Raw genomic sequence first — 22,067 nt, forward strand, 5'->3', positions numbered from 1 at the left:
TTTAAAGAAAGCCTACCATGTACAAAGCTACAGAGCTACAAAGCTGGTAGTAATTTAAAAAGAAAGGCAAGATGTAATTGAGTAATAGAGAAGCAAATTCAATTGTTTATTTCTTAAAATTTTAAACTACATCAGATGAGCAAAATAGCAAATGAACAAATAAGCAGATGAGCAAAATCTTATTTTGTCAGCTATTTTACAATCCAAGGTAAGTGGACACTACATGGGAAGAAAGAATTTGCTGCATAGATGGAGTAGCAGACTAGGATTCTGGAGATTTGGCTCTTACGTCTTCTACTGGCCTTCTGGGTTGCCTTCAGCAAGCTACTTCCATAGCTTGTACCTCTGTTTCCTAGTATGTAATCTGGATTTCCTCTGTAAAGCATTCTAAGATCTCTTGGTAATGCTCTCATAGTTAAATTGTACTGTTTTCATATTTTAGAATCATAGAATCATAGAATATCTCGAGTTGAAAGGGACCCATAAGGATCATCGAGTCCAACTCCCTGCTCCTCACAGGACTACCTAAAACTAAATCATATGACTAAGAGCATTGTCCAGATGCTCCTTGAATTCTGACAGGCTTGGTGCCGTGACCATTTCCCTGGGAAGCCTGTTCCAGTGACCGACCACCCTCTCAGTGAAGAACCTTTTCCTAATGTCAAATCTGAACTTCCCCTGACGCAGCTTCATTCCATTTCCTTGTGTCCTATCACTGGTCACCAGAGAGAGAGGAGATAAGCACCTGCCCCTCTGCTTCCCCCCTTGAGGAAGTTGTAGACTGCGATGAGGTCACCCCTCAGCCTTCTCTTTTCCAAGCTGAACAAATCAGGTGACCTCAGCCGCTCCTCATAAGCCTTGCCCTCACGACCTTTCACCATCTTGGTCACCCTCCTCTGGACACACTCTAATAGTTTGATGGCCTTCTTATATTGAGGTGCCCAAAACTGCACACAGTACTCGAGGTGGGGCCACACCAATGCAACGCAGAGTGGGACAATCACCACCCTCGACCAGCTAGCTATGCTGTGCTTGATGGACCCCAGGACACGGTTGGCCCTTTTGGCTGCCAGGGCACACTGTTGACTCATATTCAACTTGCCTTCAACCCAAACCTCCAGATCTCTTTCCGTGGGGCTGCTCTCCAGTCTCTCGTCCCCCAATTTGTATGTATAACCAGGATTACCCCTTCCCAGGTGGAGAATCCGGCACTTGCTCTTGTTAAATTTCATACGGTTGGTGATTGCCTAGCTCTCTAGTCTATCCAGATCTCTCTGTAAGGCCTCTCTACCCTCGAGGGAGTCCACAGCTCCTCCTAGTTTAGTATCATCAGCAAACTTACTTAATGTACATTCGATTCCTGCGTCCAGATCATTTATAAAAACATTAAAGAGCACTGGCCCTAAAATTGAGCCCTTACTGTGATCTTATCCTTTTTGAAGGCAAAAAGTAGTTTGGGCATGTGGGATATAATTTATCCCACAGCACTACCCTTGGGCAAATAATATTAACCCAGGGTTATTTGCAGTATCCAAAATGGGATTTAAGGCAGACTTATGCATCTAATCAACTGAGCTTTTGAAAACATTTGCTCAGAGATTGTTTAAAGTTCATAGGGGCCTCAGGCTTCAACAAAGGTGCATTGGCACCTACAGATCAACTTCTACAAAAGCACCTAAGCACCTAAAACTGGACAGGACCAAGCAAATCAGCACACCAGTGCATTCCATATTGCATGGTGTGAGCATATGTCCTGCTGGAATCCTGAAACTAAATCTGCTTATTTCCATGAGGGATTCAATCCAGTGAGCATTAACAATCATACCTGTGAGAAGAGAGATTTGAATTTCAGTGCCTGTTTAAACTGCTGCTTATTTATTTTGCATTAGGCAGTCATAAAATGCATAAACAGACCATGGAGCAGTGACAGGAACCCACATCTTTATTTTAAGAGGAATGCTTTAACCCTAAGCTACTGTGTTACAGTTGATGTTTTTCTGGACACTAGTCCATTCAAGTGGAAAAGCGACATTAGAATTGAGTAAGAAGAAAAAGAGAGATTATTTTGCCTAACATGGCTCAAGCACTTTGTTGGACTGGAGATGTGGACCTAAATCCTCTTCAGGCAGAGGGATTTAAACCAAAAAGTCCTATCACATTAGTAAGAACCTGTGGATGAAAGGCAATCTCCACTTGTGCTTTCACCTCTGTTTCACAGTACTGATTCCTACTTCATTTGAATGAAGAAGATTTACCTTAAGTGTCTATAAATTCAAAGGAAAAGAAAGCATCTTCCTCTAGTACAGAAACAGCACTTAGGTCTCCAACAGAGTGATAACCAGGTCAGAATGCTTTCTCTTAGATATACAGACAACAATCGAGATGCAACAGGCTGTAGCTGCTTCTAGAGGAGCTAAGCATCTGATACTTAGGGACCATGATGATGAACATCACAGTGCCAAAATCCTTTATTATGAACAGATTCTCATGGTAGTTATATTGCAAAGAAACAGGAGCTCATTTGTAGACATGATGATGTCTCCAGACACCCAGCAATTTCTGGCAGTTCTGACAGTGATTCAGTTCTGATTCCAACTTTGTAACATACATTTTCTCATAAAAATATGTAGGAAGATTGTTTTAGACATCTTGCACTTACCAGTAAGAAATGACATTCTGACAGTCACATAAAGGCATAATCAGTAGCTATTCTGACATGAATAAAACACTGTCCATGTCTATTTCAGGTCCTTAGTACCTTAACCTGCTGTCATATTTATTACAGGTAATTTCAAGAATGTTGCAAAAAGCCGTCAGTGAAGCGGGGGGGGGGGGGGTATGCACATATATTTCTGAAGAGGTTGATTCAGTCAGGATTTGTGGCAGTATAAATTAAAACTTCCTGAGTTTTTACTATTGAATTATTTGTTTGAATGCCAACTATCTGAGGATATGATTCCTGGTAGAGTTCCCTGGTTTTCACATCTTTTATTTATACAGAAAATACCACAAAATCTGGCTCAATAAAAGACAAAGACAAGACTACTTGAAACTGATGGAGTATTTACCTTTTTGACACAATTTAAAGCCAGCAGGAGCTCTATGAGTAAACAGGCTGCAGAATCGGTCTAGGACCATTTAGAGGACGTGGACTGTTAACTTAGCCTTGAGTGACAAATAAACAGCATCATGACAGAAGCAGCCCTTTTGAGTCACAGAGCCTCTCCTGACTTTTTTTCCCCCCTTTTCTATAAAGATTGATAATATCACCAGCAAAAGATCCCTTCCTCTAACTCAGCACCAGAGGAATAAGAGGAACTTAGTCTACCTATTCTGTTACCACCATCCCCAGCTACATACCTTGGTGAGCCAAGCATATGCACACATAGCTCCTACTTAACGCTGCTATAGCAGACCAATGTCCAAAACACCAGAAAAAGGGTAGCTGAAGAGGTCCTCTTTTTCTCAGCTGCAAGGATGCATTCTTCAGACTAATTGGTTACAAATGTTCACTTAACAAGCAAAGTTATTCATATGTTACAGTAATGCAATAGCGAGTCTTGAAGACTTTAAATGTTGTTCACTTGTCTTTCTAAATCAAAATCACCCAGCAATTATTATGAAAAAAAAAACATCCAGTACTTAAAGCAAATGTTGTTTTTAATCTAGGGGAAATTTGTATCCCAGAATTTAATGGAGTTAGCTTTTTTTTTTTTTTTACCAGAGAGCAAACCCTCTATATGAATACACAGCATAGCTAAAAAAATCAAGGATTAGAAATAAAAGTAGAAGCCTTTTGCTGCTATGCTATTGATTTTTTCACTCAGTTGTGATCAAATAGTCATACTGTCTGACAGGTATTCAGTGCACTGTGTAAAACAAACTGCTAAGTCAAACTCCTAGTGGATGTGCACATGTGACACAAATATACTACACTGGAAAAACTATAGGCAGAATGAAAAAAATCAGCACACATTGAATGAGCATTAATTACTGTCTTCCTTAGTCTAAACTGGGAATTTCCAGGGAATTTCTAGAATTGCCACGCCCTGATATATTTTCTGCAATTTGGTCAGTGCAGGAAGACCACATAGAATCTGTTGAAGTCAGCTGTCCAGTATCAACTGAAATTTGAGTCCTGTTTATTCTCTAATTTTTGCAGAATTAGAGTTTTAGAAAGAAAGGATCCTCATAAAAAGAAATGGAAAATAAATTATTGTGAAAGGACGAGAGAGCTTGCTCTGTTCTTGCTTATGCTATAGTTTCGCAGGAGATGTCACTTAGTAATGCAAGCATTTTGTTAAGCTTTAAATCGAGATTTATTTGGTTTCTTCAAAATAATGAAAACTATAGAAAAAGAATCCAGTGATCATCTAAACTGATCCCTGCATCAGATCAGGTCCACCTAGAACAACCCAACTAATGTCTTTCTAACTTGCTTTTGAAACTTCCTATGAAAAAGATCATACAACCTACCAGTTCCTTGTAATGCTCATCAAAAGCACGAAACATTGTGTCTGTAATAATGATCTTCTTCTGGGAGGATATATAACAGCTGCTTTGGTACCATTCTTTCCAGTTATGAAAATGTTAGTATCTTTCAGACTTGAAAAAGTACCACACAATAATAGTTTTTCTTCTCGCATTTTGCGTAGTTTTTAATCCCTTAAAAATCTTGATAATCTCACTCCTGATACCCAGATTTCTAGAAGAGGACTTCCACACCTGAGGAACTTTTTATAAGCCAGCTGAAAGTCTAAGTAGGAAAAGCTGAATAATCCTGCCCTAAGAGTACTTAAACACACACATAGCTTTAAATATATGTACGGTCATATTGAAATTTATTGGAATATTCAGATGCTTAAACACATGCATAAGAAATTGTCTGATTGGCTGGCAAAGGGCTCAATGCTTTGTAGGGCCAAGCTCAGTTTTTCTTGAAGACTTCTAATAGATTAGAGGGTCTTATTTATGGATAGTGTTTTCTACGCCATTTTACTTAGCAGAACACATTATGTTTTGGTGAGTTGACTTGCATTTATTTCCCTGACATTAACCTCAATAATTATCTCTTCATAGATAGGACTTGCACATTTGCTCCTGTTGTAGAGGACAATACTTTTTACATATTAGCTGATATTCATTGATTTGCTTTTGTCAGAACTCCAGGCTGGACACAGTCATTCTTGGTGCCAGGCCACTCCCTATCCCCAAATCTGTTCAGTGTTCAGAAAGGAGATCTACATGTGTCAGCCATCAATCAAAAAACTGAGGAGAAGACATCCCAGCCATCACTTCTCTGCAGATGCTCCATGTCGGGAATAGGATAGGCTGACCCCTATAGGGTCCACAGAACTATGCATTTCTGAACAGACCTTCAAGGATAGTTTCCATTTTGGAGGAGGTATGGCTTTTCCCTAGCTCCCATTTGAGGATACTAAGCAATTGCAAGAGAATGGAAAGTGAAAGCCACCAGGGAGCAACTTGTCCAATGGAGCTGTGTATAAGCTCCCAGTTTTAGATTTCTGGAGGAGCACCTTTTACTGCAAACTGTAGAGAAAAAAGAGCTTTATTCACACACACACACAGAGCTCAGAGCCTAATGTTTTTCCTTTCAGAAGTGAGAGAAAAGAGAGCTGACTTCTGGTGGCTTATCTGATGATGTGATTTGTTGACAAATTTGAATGCATGTCCATAGGGAACCAGGACCAAAAAGACTGTTTGGTAATTAAATTGTATGGTCTGAGTTAATATATTATTTGTAAATGCTTTTTAAATTTTTCTGAGTAATTGCCATTCAGTTACCATGAATCTAACTAGCTGACTCTCATGCCTAGAGTTTTTTGTAGGGAGCATTTTCTTGCCACTTTAAAAACAAACTAAATAAATAAATAAATAATGAGATTGTTAATTCATTGAAGAGTTTTGCTGCCTTTTGGTGTATGCCTGACACAAGCACCAACAAGCCAAGCTGACCTGGGGCAGACTGAAGCAAGGGTCACTACTGTTTTGTTAAATCGTTTGTACAAAAGACTCACAGAAGTTCAGAAGACATTAAAAGCACTAGTGTTGAATGCCTCAGAAATTAAGCAAATATTTTTATCTCTGTATCATCTGTGGAAATTGTAGGTTGGCCTATCTATTCAGCCCTTCCATATGCTCTCCTCTGCTTAGACGACATTTTGTATTAAGTAACTAAGTAACTTGCTCTTTGCTGTTTATATTTCTATTGTTCAGATATACAAAAAAGGCTCCAAGATGATATTCTTTTCCCAGTAATCACATGAATAGGATAACTTGGTGATTCAGGACTGGAAGGAATAACAGAGGCAAGGCAGCATCACAAGCAGAGTAGGAGAGAAAGAAATGGAGGTGCCTCTCCTTTTTTTGCCTCCTCCCTCCATTCTTTGGGTGTAAGATGCTCTTGTATGCTTTTGAAAACTGCTCAGAATGAGCTTATATCATATATACAGGCTTCTATTGCTTGTTATGATCAGTAACATCTCTTGGTTTGGCAGATTCCAGCCTGGTTTAGGGGCTACATATCCCTGAGCTGCACTGAAAAAACTGCAGCAGTTTTTTTTAATATTTAGAAATATCCAAGGAAGGTATTTTACCAATTATTGGCATACAAAAAACGTGTGTCATTTTCAAAGTTCCTTGCTTTTAACTGCATGTAGGGTACATGAAACATGATGTCAAGTTTAGGGAATCTGGCATTCAGGAGCTAATTATTATCATCAGTAACTGGCAACATGGTTAAAATCTGCAATAATTTGGATCTGTGTGGCCAGTTGTTACCCACATTCTGTAAGAAAAATAATCTCTTTAAACCTAGCAGAATGGATGACTGCTCTTCAGAGAGCTGCTTAAATCTTTAACATGCTGTAAACATTTTAAATAATGCTAGAAAGAAGAGACCATATTGTTATCCTTTGTCTCTGTGTTTTGATCTTAATAAAAAGCTAAACAACCTGCTAATAAATATAGAACTAATTAAGCTGCATTTCCAAAACCATAATCAGCAGCTGGAGAGTAGCTTCTAACAGAAGAAAATCATCTTTAAAAAGATCACAATTCAGCAATAAGCTGACTTTGAGGGACTTGGTCTTTGATACAGAGCCTAGCACAGCAGTAGAGCCTTGCTGTTCTTTCTGAAATCCAGGACTAAATAATAAGAAGGGTGTATCTAGCTGGGAAATTATATCTGAGTCACAGTGTTTTTACTAATAACATTAAGGGTACTAGTATGCCCTAAGCTATGAAGTGCTTAAGAAAAAATCACGCATATTTCAGCTGACTCCATTCACATTTATTTTTTGTCTTCACGATATCTTCAATGAGACATATTTGTCACATATATGCGAAAAGGTACAGTTAAAGTCTTAGGAAAGGTGGTATCCAACCCTGCACAGCACTTCTGTGGAAACACAGGTGGAATGTACCCTATAAGAGATACTGTGCTACATATCTCCTGAATTATGCCATACGTAGGAAGGCAGATAGGTGCCCAGCCTGGCTTGCAACAGCTCCAGCACTGCCCGCTCAGCGGGAGGCATGGGGAGCTGTCCCTTGCTTCCCAGCCCTGCCCCACACTTCTCAGCTAGCAAAGGGCTTGCTTCCATTACCCTTCCTCACGCTGAGAGGTGCTTACTCACAGAAGTAATTCCAGTGACTGCTACAAATTAACTGACAAAGAAGAGGCAATGTGTGAGCTATTAACTAGCTCAGAGGGAGCCCAGCTGGCTACCCTGGTTGCCTGTGGTGAGGCAAGCATGTTCAGCTGTTGGGCTGATGTTCCTAGCTGTCAGCTCTGTTTCAAATAGCTCCACAAGCAATGCCTAGAAGTGACTTCTTTGCTCCCTTCCAGTAGCACTCACAGAGGATGGAGCCTAGTGGAGCTGCAGAGTTTTGGTTTGGCTTTGTTGCCTTTGTAAAAGGGATCTTGGTTGAATCCAGAAAGAATACTGGATAATTAGCACCTTTCAGGGTACACACCCCTGTTCATAAAAAAGCTTGTATAACTTTTTTTGGTTTTGTCTCAGTTACATCCCATACAAAGACCTTTTCCAGTAAATTAATAGATACAATTCAAAGATACAAAGATGATCTTACATATTTAAGTACCAAATCATCTCTATTTCTGGAAAGCTTCCTCCAGGGAACAGGAGGAAGCTTCAATGTCACAAATAAGCCAACACCTTGTTTCAGCTGAAGGTTTGGATCCTGGGAATGATTAGTGAAAATGTTTATAGTGTATCTTCAGAAGAAAAGAAGTTGTATAAACAGTTAGAATAACCAGTATGGGGGGGGAAAGAATTCATTACCATCAGCATTATCTATTACCATCAGCATTATCTATTACAAAGAAAACCCACAGGTGTATTAGTTTATGTGGAGGGAGCATATATCAGAATGCACAAAGTATTTCCTCAGAGCCCTGGTAGGTTTCCCCATGGAAAATGTAGGCTTAGAGGAGATTGACTGGGGAAAAAAAGAAAGAATTCTGCATAGACCTGACTAACATTTGACTCTTCCTGGCAGTTTCTGACAGTTTTGTTCTCAATCATTCATATTTATAGGAGTATTTAAGTGGTCTGTATTCATGGTAGTTCTGTATGAAATGAGAAAGAAAAACAAATCCTCTAATATTAAAGTAACTCCTTGAAAATATTGCCTTTTTAATTATTTTTGTGACACAGAGTATGCAAAACTGGCTGCCAGCAGACCATTACTAAACATGGTCAGTGTCCAACCCACATACATAGCTATTTATGGCACTGCAGCTCAGTGTCTGGGGGTCTGTAGTCTCTTCTAGCTGACCTCTGTAGAATGCATTTTTTTTACTTATTTCTTCTTCTTTTTTTAATAGCTGTATTTATCAAACAAAAATCACACAGATATTTTCAAATTTGTCATACATACATTAGTCACAAATCTCTGTAATTTCTTTGTCAGACATAGCATAACCATAAACATATTCTAAGAGAATAGCTGTAATTAGCATTTTAAGAAGAATAAACAATTTTCTTAATTGTCTGCTTGAAGCGCAGCATTCAGACAGCTTTGCCAGTATATCCATGAGAGAGAAACACATCCTACTAATCTAAGTAACAGGGCAAATCCCAATGACCAAATCCTGCCTGGTCCCACAATTTATATGTCTGTATACAAGATGACCTGTGTGGTCCTAAGAGCTGCCATATTTTGATTATGTTTCTTAAAAGAAAAACATAAAACATGGTATATTCCAGCTAATCATTACTTATTGCCAGTGGCAGTGCTAGCCCAGCCAACCCTTCATTCTTCTACCAGATCTGAGAGAGTGAGAACCATTTTACTCTTCCTGAGGACTAGCCTCAGCCTGGGCAAGGCACTTGGCCATTCTCACTAGCGATTCTGTAGGCTGGGTGGAACCAGGTCTGAACTAAATTTTGGTTACCTTGGACTCATTTTGCACATGCCTGTTGTTATATCTGACCTAGAAACGCAAGTGGTTTTGAAATAAAAAAGAAATGCTGAAACAAGCATTTTATTAACCTCTGCTAAACTCTGCTTGAGTTCTTTTCCAGTTTTGGATGCTTAGTTGGAAAGGAGTGTGCACAGAGGAGCCAAGGAGTATGTTCCACACACTACCAAATCCCACTACAGGCAGCTAAAATAGTATTCTGGTTTTATATGTCTTATTCCAGCTACATATGGCACACGGATGAGTTATACCTCCTTCAGTCTTGATCTTTGACAACTTAAGGGCTTATTTTATACCTCATTCTATATAAAATTAGAATAATATTAGTATTTGGACACTTTTTAAATGACATGGAGATATATGAAAAGGTGAAAAATAAAGACAAATACAACGATGGTGATTTTGCAGATTTCTCAGAAGAAAACAACTGTAATGATGATTTTTTTTTCAAGCTTTAAGACGGACTTAGAATCATAGAATCATAGAATCATTGAGGTTGGAAAAGACTTCTAAGATCATCGAGTCCAACTGTCGACCCAACACCACCATGTCCACTAAACCATGTCCCTAAGTGCCTCATCTACTCGTCTTTTAAATACCTCCAGGGATGGGGACTCAACCACTTCCCTGGGCAGCCTGTTCCAATGTTTAACCACTCTTTCAGTAAAGAAATTTTTCCTTACATCCAATCTAAACCTCCCCTGGCGCAACTTGAGGCCATTTCCTCTTGTCCTATCACTTGTTACTTGGGAGAAGAGACCGACACCCACCTCGCTACAACCTCCTTTCAGGTAGTTGTAGAGAACGATGAGGTCTCCCCTCAGCCTCCTTTTCTCCAGGCTAAACAACCCCAGTTCCCTCAGCCGCCCCTCATAAGACTTCTTCTCCAGACCCCTCACCAGCCTCGTTGCCCTTCTCTGGACACGCTCCAGCACCTCGACGTCCTTCTTGTAGTGAGGGGCCCAAAACTGAACACAGTATTCGAGGTGCGGCCTCACCAGGGCCGAGTACAGGGGCACGATCACTTCCCTACTCCTGCTGGCCACACTGTTTCTGATACAGGCCAGGATGCCATTGGCCTTCTTGGCCGCCTGGGCACGCTGCCGGCTCATGTTCAGCCAGCTGTCGACCAGCACCCCCAGGTCCTTTTCCGCCAGGCAGCTTTCCAGCCACTGTTCCCCAAGCCTGTAGCGCTGCATGGGGTTGTTGTGACCAAAGTGCAGGACCCGGCACTTGGCCTTGTTGAACCTCATCCAATTGGCCTCGGCCCATCGATCCAGCCTGTCCAGGTCCCTCTGCAGAGCCTTCCTACCCTCGAGCAGATCAACACTCCCGCCCAGCTTGGTGTCGTCTGCAAACTTACTGAGGGTGCACTCGATCCCCTCATCCAGATCATCGATAAAGATATTAAACAAGACCGGCCCCAGTACTGAGCCCTGGGGAACACCGCTCGTGACCGGCCGCCAACTGGATGTAACTCCATTCACCACAACTCTCTGGGCCCGACCGTCCAGCCAGTTTTTGACCCAGCGCAGAGTCCACCTGTCTAAGCCGTGAGCCGCCAGCTTCTCTAGGAGAATGCTGTGGGAGACGGTGTCAAAGGCCTTACTGAAGTCCAGGTAGACCACATCCACAGCCTTTCCCTCATCCACTAGGCGGGTCACCTGGTCATAGAAGGAGATCAGGTTGGTCAAGCAGGACCTGCCTCTCATGAATCCGTGCTGGCTGGGCCTGATCCCCTGGTTGTCCCGCTCATGCCTTGTGAGCGCCCTCAAGATGAACCGCTCCATAATCTTCCCCGGCACCGAGGTCAGGCTGACAGGCCTGTAGTTCCCCGGATCCTCCTTCCGGCCCTTCTTGTGGATGGGCATCACATTGGCAAGCCTCCAGTCGTCCGGGACCTCCCCCGTTAACCAGGACTGCTGATAAATGATGGAGAGTGGCTTGGCGAGCACCTCCGCCAGCTCCCTCAGCACTCTCGGGTGGATCTCATCCGGCCCCATAGACTTGTGAGCGTCCAGGTGGCGTAGCAGGTCATTGACTGCTTCCTCTTGGATTACGGGGCGTTCATCCTGCTCGCCATCCCTGTCTTCCAGCTCGGGGGGCCGAGTACCCTGAGGATAACTGGTCTGCCTGTTAAAGACTGAGGCAAAGAAGGCATTGAGTACCTCAGCCTTTTCCTCATCCTCAGTGACAATGTTCCCCCCTGCATCCAATAAAGGATGGAGATTCTCCTTGGCTCTCTTTTTGTCATTAATATATTTGTAAAAACTTTTTTTGCTGTCTTTAACAACAGCGGCCAGATTGCATTCTAGCTGGGCTTTTGCCTTTCTCATTTCTTCTCTGCACGACCTAACGAGATCCCTGTACTCTTCTTGAGTCGCCTGCCCCTTCTTCCACAAGCGGTAAACTCTCCTTTTTTTCCTGAGTCCCAGCAAGAGCTCCCGGTTCAGCCAGGCCGGTCGTCTTCCCCGCCCATTCTTCTTACGGCGTACAGGGACAGCCTGCTCCTGCACCTTTAAGACTTCCTTCTTGAAGATCGTCCAGCCTTCCTGGACCCCTTTGCCCTTCAGGACCGTCTCCCAAGGGACTCTCTCAACCAACGTCCTGAACAGGCCAAAGTCCGCCCTCCAGAAGTCCATGGTTGCGGTTTTGCTGCCCCCCCTCCTTACTTCACCGAGAATGGAGAATTCTATCATTTCATGGTCGCTAAGCCCAAGACAGCCTCCGACCACCACATCTCCCACCAGTCCTTCTCTGTTTGTAAACAGCAGGTCGAGCGAGGCACCTCCCCTGGTAGGCTCACTTACCAGCTGTGTCAGGAAGTTGTCTTCCACACACTCCAGGAACCTCCTAGACTGCTTCCTCTCTGCCGTGTTGTATTTCCAGCAGACATCCGGGAAGTTGAAGTCCCCCACGAGAACAAGGGCTAGCGATTGAGAGACTTCTGCCAGCCACTTATAGAACGCTTCATCCGCCCCTTCATCCTGGTTGCGTGGTCTATAACAGACTCCCAGCAGGATATCTGCCTCATTGGCCTTCCCCCTCATCCTTACCCATAAACACTCAACCGTACCATCATCACAGTCGTTGAGCTCTATACAATCAAAACACTCCCTAACATACAGGGCCACCCCACCGCCTCTCCTTCCTCGCCTGTCCCTTCTGAAGAGTTTATAGCCATCCACTGCAGCACTCCAGTCATGAGAGTCACCCCACCATGTTTCTGTGATGGTGACTAAGTCATATCTCTCCTGCTGCACAATGGCTTCCAGCTCCTCCTGCTTGCCGTCCATGCTGCGTGCATTGGTGTATATGCACTTGAGCTGGGCTATCGATTTCGCCCCCAGCATTGGCACGCCACCCCTAGGCTCATCTCTAGTGAGCCTGGTTTTATCCCCTTCCCCCTTCAAACCTAGTTTAAAGCCCTCTCAATGAGCCCTGCCAATTCATGAGCCACGATCCTTTTCCCCCTGTGAGACAGCTGAACTCCATCTGTCACCAGCAGGCCCGGTGCCGTGTAAACCTCCCCATGATCAAAAAAGCCAAAATTCTTCCGATGGCACCAGCCCCTGAGCCACGTGTTGATCAGGTGTGTTTTCCTGTTCCTTTCAGTATCCTTCCCTGCCACTGTAGGGATTGAGGAAAACACTACCTGTGCTCCCGATCCTTGAACCAGTCGCCCCAGTGCCCTGAAGTCCCTTTTGATCACTGCAGGACTTCTCTCTGCAACCTCATCACTGCCAGCCTGTATAACCAGCAGCGGGTAGTAATCGGAAGACCGTACCAAACCAGGGAGCTTCCTAGTGATGTCTCTGACCCGGGCCCCAGGGAGGCAGCAGACTTCCCTGTGGGACGGGTCCGGTCGGCATATTGGGCCCTCTGTTCCCCTCAGAAGGGAATCGCCTATGACAATTACCCTCCTTTTTTTCTTAGCAGAGGCAGTCATAATGCGTGGGGCTGACTGCCCACTTAATTCAGATAAAATGCAATGGCCTTCAGTCCCTGTTGTTGGTGGGCAGGAACTCCACAGTATAAAGATTTCAGCAAGTAGCACTGCATCTCAAATCAAACAGCTTGTCTCATTGCTGGTTGGTGATTGTGGACATTATGTGCCACTGCCTTTTCTTTATAACTGAGATTAGTGTTTTACAACACTGCCAAGTTCTGCAGTTCGGAGCTGACATATAGACGGAGGCATCTGAGCCATCACTGACATTTGGCATTCCTTGCCTCATTTCTAGCAGAGCTGCCTCTCTGGCAGTGACATTCCTGGCCCAAATCTCTCTCAGTGAAATCACTGGCAAATTTCCCAACACCTTGAATAAGAACAGAATTGGGTCCCATGACCAGAAGATGCATGTGCATCTTTCATCATACTGTAAGCAGCAAATGGTCATGATTGCTATCTAGCAATCCAAACTGAGGGGCTGGTGACATCTGAGAGTGAGTTGATTATATTAACACTCAAAGGCATAGACAGAACTTATTTACAACACCAGAAAAGATAACGCCTTGCCTAAGGGAAATCATACAAGGCAAAATCTATTCCAACTACCTTGAATCAGAGAAGGAATATTTTAAGTCATCTACTTACCACGGGGGGGAAAGCAACTCGAAAACATCCCTCCTTGCTGATCAAAAGACAAAAACATGACATAAGCGATTGCTAAAAGTATCAAAAAATATTTTGTTTAGACTATTTTTCATTAAAATCCACCTGTGCGATTCATTTCCCTGAACATTCTTTGGAAAGAAAACAGCCCAAAAAGAAAATCCTTAAAATATATTTTCTACTTTTTGTACATTTTTTAGGAAGGGTTTTCTTTATTTCATTCTGGATGAGTCAATGTAATTCAGCATTTATAAAACTGCAGTGCAGGAAACTTTTCACAAAATCTTAGAGCAGTAAGAGGCAAAACAGAAACACTGTTTTAGAAGCAGCAGGTACCATTTCTAATCTAGGACCTGTACTGAAGGTCAAAACTTCGCAGTGGAACAATTAATAAAGGAACCCATTAAGGTCTGATTGTTGCTGCTAAAAAGGAAGGTTGAATTTCAGTCCTTTGAAGTAACTGAGAATGATTCAGGCCTCATTACAGAGATATAATCTACATTCATACATTTATGTTAGTGACTCAAATCTATTGGGACAGATTGAATTCCGTTAAATAGTGCATCTTTCCTGTGGAACTTTTCTCAGGCTTTCTCAGGCTAACCTAAGAGGTGACCCAACAATACAAAGTAGTGGGGTATTTAGGGATTCGACTGTGCTATAAAAGAAAGGCTATACAGAAAGTAGAAAAAAGAATGAGATATAATCTAAAAAGCTATGTCAGCTTTTCATTTGGACTCTGTTCTGTAAATGCCCTCCCTGTCATCACACGGGATTGAAAAGGACTCTATGCATTGTAGTAGTTTTAAGTACTGTACTGAATATTGCACCTGCCAGAAGCAGATTTAATATGAAATTCTGGATATGTGGGTTTTGTTCTTAACCACAAGATCCTACAACCAACATACAGCCAATCACAAGCTAGAAACAGGTCTAAGCAGAACTCTTCTTGAGAAGAGTAAATTCAAGACAGTACCTATTTTTTTAAAGGATTAGGGGTTAAATATATCTGTTTGACCCCCACACTGCTATTTTCTCCTGCCACCAGAGATCCTAAAATACCAATTCATTATATTTTCCAGCATTTGACAGAAAAAAGAGAAAAAATGAAAGGTTTCTTCAAATGTATAGTTTTAAGACATTATTTATGATTTAAGCTGTTGGAATCAAAAGAACTTCAATTTCAGAAATAACATGTTGTACCTTTCCTGACCTAGACAGCAAGCGAACACTGTCATCAGCTTTGTAGACGTACATGTAAGCTGTCAGGCATTCATCGAAGAGTAGGCTTTTGCTTTTCATTTTGGTTTTATTTCTTTTTTTATTAGTTGCCACAAAAGGAAAGCCTAAATCAGATTCACCAAAAATTTTCTGAAATGCTTTGCACTCAGTGCAAATACATGCAGAATAAATACTCTGAAGTACCATAAACAACATCATAAAACATATTGATTCTAACATTAAATGGTTTCATATTTAAGGCTGTTTAAATGTCACTCCCCAGAAGCTGAACACATAAATTTAGGAGCCGACTCTCTCCAGAATAAATACCATAATTGGAGAAAATAATTTCTAATTTCTGTTGTGAAGTTAACAATATATTTAACACTCTAATGAATCAGTCTAATTTTAGAACTATTTGTTCTTTTCTGCATTTTCTGTTGTTTAAATTAAGACTGACTCCAAATGCCAAATGTAATTGCATAGGCAGTTTTCCATTGCATTCCACTGATCTGTGTTATTAAACTGCCTCTACTTCAAAAAAGTTCTGGTTTTACATATTGAGTAACTCACTGTGTTTCTGTACCACTTCACTTCTCTGCTACTCCATTCTCTTAGCAAATGTTCCACTTACTTGCATTCCAAAACAGTTATTTTACAATACTAAATACTGAACCAAAATTTAATGTCTTGCATGCTGCCCATATCCTGTCAGTCCCTGATCCCTTATCCTGGTGTTAAGAGATAGTATATCATATGGAAGATGCCTGTTAATTACTGGGAAAGTTGACAGTTCAGTGATGGGCTAGAAACATGAATCTTTCATAACATTCAGTATGTGAAATGACAAATCCATTAGGAGAGATGGAATCAAAGGAAAAACCAACATATGCCACTCCAGGAAAATAATAGCTTGAAAAATCGCTTTAAAATAGCCTTGAAAATGGAAAATTTGTTTCTTTCTGGCAAAGGAAACTGCATTAGTTAAAAAAAAAAAAGGCAAAACATTCAGTCAGATTTTATGGGGAAACCTTAGCAATCCCAATAAAGCCCCTTTTGCTTTGAAGTCAGATGTGTGATTCAGTAAATGACTCATGTTAGCAATTAGAAAATGGTCATTTAGGGCCCTGATTTCTTTTGAGACAAGGAGGGTGGGGGTGGGGAAAGAGACACAATAAATCTTGAGAGGCTTAAAAGGAAGAGCAGGCTAAAGTATGAACTTTATATTTCAGCAACGGAAGCGAGAAATCAGTGATTCATTAAAGGAGGGAGAAAGACCTCCGTGGAAGCTGGCAAAGAAGGAAAAGGAGCTAATTACATCTCTTCCCTTTTTACTCTCTCTGACCAGCATATAATCTGCTTTTCCAGGGTCTGCCTGTAGTATATACTTCTTTCCAACCTCTCCACCCAACCCCTCCTCCAGCGGTGGGGGGAGGGGGAGATCTAGCAGGCAACAAGCTCCAGGTGGCTTTCTCAAGCACTTCACTGCCAAAAAAATAAAATAAAATCCTCCGCTAGAAAACAAGTTTGTTTTTTTTTTTTTTGGGGGGGGGGGGGGGTGAATGGGGGGAGGGAAGCCTCCCTAGAGGGGATTGGTTCAGCCTGGAAGACAGGGAAATTAGTAAAGCATGAGTCTCCAAGTTATGCTGGTGACTGGCACTCCGAGAAGAACGCTTTAGGAGCAATTAGCAGCGAGCCGGCTGCTGCAGTTGCTGAGGAGGAGAGAGGGAGAGCAACCCCCAAAACTTTCTCCGCAGCAGGCACTGCTCGCTCCAACTGCAAAAGGATTTCAGATGTCCCACCCCTGCTTGACCCTCTGAGCTGCATCCCACCTCTGACTTGTAATCGCTGACATTTAGGCTACAGTTTCCAGCTTGTTTACAACCAAAGGGGGAGAGATAAGTTGGGATTTCTATTTCTCTCTCTTAATTTATTTTTTTTAATGCTGTTCTGGAGAATTCAAACCAAAACAAAGAAATTGTCTCCTCTAGGGTTGTCAGTGAGAAAGGACGAGTTGTGCAACTGTTTTGGGATTTGCAAAAAGGCGAGGGGGTGGGGATCAGAAGAAGGTGCAAAACCACAAAGTGTGAGTGTGTGTGGATAAAGAGGGTGTGTGTGAAAAATCCCTTCCAGCACCCTTTTCCGCTGGTTATTATTTATTTTTGTTGTTGTTGTTCACTTTGCTGTCATCTATTTTTCAGACCTTTCTGCATCTAAGATGGTGAAGAAAGGAGTGAGGAAGAGAACAAAATAACTACTGGGAAGTCTCAAACCAGGTTGGGGAGTGTGTGTGTATGTGGGGACTGGGGTGGGGAAGGGAAAAAGGAAAGAGGATTAACCACAGCAAACCCCCCCCCCCCCCCCCCCAAAAAAAAAAAAAAACCAAAACACAACAGCTCTTTTTTCTGAGGGAGGACTCGAAGGACTAAAAGGCAGCAACTTCTGAGGCGATTTGTCCCGAGTTATGGATGTTGGTGCACTTACTTCAGGCCAGGTCAGAGCTCAGAGGGATCTAACCAGAAGCAGCAACCACTGGCTCTCCACTTGCCTTTTACCAGGCTTTACCCTTCCAGTATGTTTCATTTGATAAGACATTTTCCAGCGCCCAGAGTTTCAGTACAATGTGCAAATGGATACTGACAAATGGTGCCTCAGCCTTTTCCCACCTGCCTTGTTGCTGCTTGCTGCTGCTCTTCTTGGTGTCTTCTGTGCCTGTCACCTGCCATGACCTTGGCCAGGACGTGCTGTCCCCGGAGGCCACCAACTCTTCTTCATCATCCTCCTCCTTCCCCTCGTCCTTCTCCTCTCCTTCCAGTGCGGGGAGACACGTGCGGAGCTACAATCACCTCCAAGGAGACGTGCGCAAGAGGAAGCTCTACTCTTACAACAAGTACTTTCTCAAGATCGAGAAGAATGGCAAGGTCAGCGGCACCAAGAAGGAGAACTGCCCCTTCAGTAAGTACTGCTCTGCTGCCGGGCAGCGGCTGCTGCTCCCCCCGAGCGCCGCGACAGCCCCGGCCCCGCAACGCCCGAGCTCTCTCCCTGGGGAGGGAAGGGGAAGGTGACGCCTCGGCGGGGAGGGGGCGCGGGGCAGAAGTGAGGTGGGGTGGAGTGGGCTCGGCTCCTCCGGGATGCCGCTCTCCGCCAGCCCATATCTGCAAATCTCTCCGGTTACGTTTGTTTTGCAAATGGCTTCGCCGAGCAGTTTGTTTCTTTGCCTGACAGAAGAGCAAATTAGAAAGATTTATAAGGATGTGGCGGGGGGGGGGGAGGACACATTGTCTCCCGAATCTGAAAATCATTATCCCCTGTCATTAAAGTGCCTTGACGAGAACGCTGTATTGAAACAACGCATCGATTTCCCCCACGCACACACGCACTCTTCTCCCCGAGCCGCACAAGAGCTGTCTGCTCCGCGCTCCCTCCTCCCTAAGCTAGGAAAAGAGGGTTTTCCTTTGGGCTGGGATTTTGCCTGGGTTTGCTCTCTGCCGTGGGGGTGCCCGGCGGGCGCTGGGAGCCAGTGCGCGGCCGTGCAGCCTCCCGCGGTGAGACGATGCTGGTGCCTGCCGCGTCCCTGGCGTGCGCGCTGCGCCCCGCCGCTCTCGGGTTGCGGCGCCGCTATACTATTTACTACTTGCTCCGTTGTAAACATCTGGGGCTGGATTCGTACAGACCTCACACGCATTTCATTGTGTCTTTTTTTTTTTTTTTTTTAAAGAAATTATTTCAAATTAAAAGTCGTATGGCCGTTTCCATGGCTGTAGTTTCAAGCTTTTCTGTAGTACTAATTAGGCTTTTAGTAATAGCATGCTTCTGGTAATGTATTTTTGGCTGTCAGTGCTAGAAATGTACCCTTTTTTTCGATTTTCCTGCCTGTGCAATCTCAAATTGAAGTAACTGTAGTAAATCACAATATATTGCATTGTAATTTAAGTGACTGTATCCCACTATAGGAGCATGCTGAAAAAGTAAGCTCTGTTATGTAAGCGTTGGACGAAACTCTCCAACTTGCTTCACTGGTGGAGAACTGCGTTTTGGTTCTTGGACTTATGTAAATCCAGATAAACCTGGGGATAAATCTTCTGTTAAATTAAAACAACTTAAAGTAACTTAAGTAGATCCCTTGTTAGCTAATGTGTAAAGTATGGAGTACTTCAGCAGGTTGCCATGCTGTATGATAGACATTGCTGTTAATTCCGCTGTATTTTTATTAAATACCCATAATATAGGCTTGCAAACAGGGAGGAGAGGGCTGCTGTATCATATTGTCACTACTTCACTTGCTCTACCTTGCAACTTCATACTTTATCATGCACTTAATGTTTGTAAAAGCTTTAGATGTCAAAGCAGCTGAATCTTACCACCTCCCTTTCTATATTTCATAGAAAGCCAAATTCTTGAAAAACAGAGCTATGATGAAGGCTTCACTTTGAATTTGTGTGGAACTAGGTCCTAACACTGTATTTCTTAGATTACTTTTATTTGTGGAGGAGGACAGTGTCATTCCCCTAAAATGGGATTCTGAAAGCTTTGTGTGCATCTCTGAGAACACCAAGCCATTCTGTGTAGAATATTGCTGCCAAAAAGGCCATAAGGGGCCCAATCTGATAACAGTGTATTCAGAGAAGTAACTACTCATCTGAGCAGTCCCACTTACTCACTGAACAGTTCTGCTGGCTAAAGTTGCACACGTGCATGAGCTTCTGTGAGATCTTGCCAAGAAGCGGTAGAATACACTGAAATGCACATATAAATCTTTCTACTCTTTCAGTCTTCGTGCAAGAACAACCCCCTGTAACTATAGGGTGTGATTTTTTTTTTTTTTTTAATTTTTTTTTTTCCCCTAGTTTTCCAGTCAGTGCATCAGAAAGAGAATTGGCGTTCTTGGTGATGTCATGGTTATTGTCACATCTGCAGCGTATCTACTGAAAGAGAGAAGAATGTAATTTTTTTCATATAAATGCAAACCAATGCCGTTATTATACATAGTTGTATCCTGTCCTTCAGGTTTATATCCATTGAAGAAAGGACTCCCATTGTCTTAAAATTTGCAACTTGCTAACCACGCTTACATCACGAAGTCAGGCGTAGCATACGTCATCTTTAAATACAAAACAATTAGGATCTTGCTAGCAGAAGATAGAAGAACATACAACTGTTTGATCTTTAATAGTCATTATAATTTGCAGTGGGAAATTGTGTTTTCTGTAAAAGCATATAGGCTGAGACCATTTAAGTAAATATCTACTGTGCCTTAATTTCAAGGGTGTCTGTGTAGCAAAATGTTGCAAGTGATTTACAAAATCTATGCTTTTCATAACCTCGCATGTAGCTGTGCAGTCAGAATGCCGCTGTAATCCCCAGCTGGACTGATTCCATGCAAATATGTGGTATCATTAAGGTAGTCTAAAATATGTAATTACATGCAAACAAATTTCTGCCATGCATAAAGGGTTAGTCAGCCCACTAAATTGTAGCCTGTTTAACATTAAAGACTATTTAATCTCTAATATAAATTCCTCTTTCAAAACCACTTTCCTAAACAAATAATAGTGACTATTGACTCACAAGACTTTGAAATATTCTAATTTGGGGGCTAATTTTCTTTTTCTCATATGCTAATGTTTAAAATCCATTTATGCTGCAGTAAAGCCTTATCTGTAGGGCTGTAAGATCATGATATGTTGTGTAATTAGACAATAGCTTTCATGGCTGGCTGCTAATTAAGCACTGTCAAGTAAGAAGAACAGTTGGAGAAAGTCAGAATAAACATTCAGAAAACAGAATTTAGTCCCCAGCCTTTAAAATGGCTCAAGTAGCATTCATAGATTTGCTCTATAAATATTGTATAGAGTGCACTAAATAAGCTTACTTTGGCAGATGTTTTCCAACTTGATTGCTTGGAACTATTCCATCAGCCTTTCTCTACCTATAGGGTAATGGGAACAGAGGTGGCTTCTGACTGCTCTGTCAGGAGGCTAGGGGAACTTGCAGCATTTGGCATAGATGGAGGGTGTCGGTCACTAGATAGAAGTAGGACGCTTTTTAGGTTTTGTTTTATTGTTCCTTACATCTGGAGTTTTGTCCTCAAAATGCAACTACTCAGTACTAGCTCATCCCTCAGCACCACAGCTGTGAAGTCCCTTGCCCCTGTTCTTGATAGAGCCATTTGCATGCATGAATAAGGACAGCTGTACTGCTTTCTGGTGACTTAAGTACTTGTGGGGGAAAAACAAAACCAAAAAACCTCCAAAGAGTAATTACAAAAGCTTTTGCTATAACTTGAGATCTGGGCTGACCAAGGGGAGCTTAAGCCATATATAAAAATGGAGAGAAAACTGCACGTGTGCAGATTCTGACTTTACTTACACCCAGAAAGCTTTCTTGAAGATAGTGAAACTCTTTGGGTTTAATTAACAGCATGCATTGGGCTACATGATATATGATAAGCTGGTTCAGGAAAACTTGAACATATTTTCGAGTGTTATGCTATTTTTAATTGACTTTTAAGGTAACTTGTTAAGTGTTATGAAGCACACACTTCAAATTTACAGGACAGATCTTAGTAGCTGAAGAATGGTAACACAATATGCAATGCTTAATTAGCAGCAGCTAACCTGCAGTCTGTAGGGGGAGTTCTGCCTGAGCAAGGATTGCAGGATCAGGCCATTATTTAGATACGTGTTTAGGGAGTGGAGTCTGTCATTGAGCCTGGATATTAGTGGGAAGAATTGCTGGAGCGATTCCTGCGGGCTTTGGACC

General features: G+C 42.4%; 1 protein-coding gene across 1 annotated transcript in view; it reads left to right on the forward strand.

Annotated features, from left to right (window-relative positions):
- The first annotated feature begins 17,729 nt into the window (after positions 1 to 17,729).
- LOC143171907 (fibroblast growth factor 10-like) overlaps positions 17,730 to 22,067 on the forward strand; it is a 78,346-nt gene continuing 74,008 nt past the window's right edge. The window contains exon 1 of the mRNA XM_076361085.1: positions 17,730 to 18,260. Within this exon, the coding sequence (XP_076217200.1) occupies positions 17,927 to 18,260 (334 nt within the window). The 5' untranslated portion in view covers positions 17,730 to 17,926. The remainder of the gene's footprint in view (positions 18,261 to 22,067) is intronic.

Source organism: Aptenodytes patagonicus, chromosome W (genome assembly GCF_965638725.1).
Source record: "Aptenodytes patagonicus chromosome W, bAptPat1.pri.cur, whole genome shotgun sequence".
Taxonomy (NCBI): domain Eukaryota; kingdom Metazoa; phylum Chordata; class Aves; order Sphenisciformes; family Spheniscidae; genus Aptenodytes; species Aptenodytes patagonicus.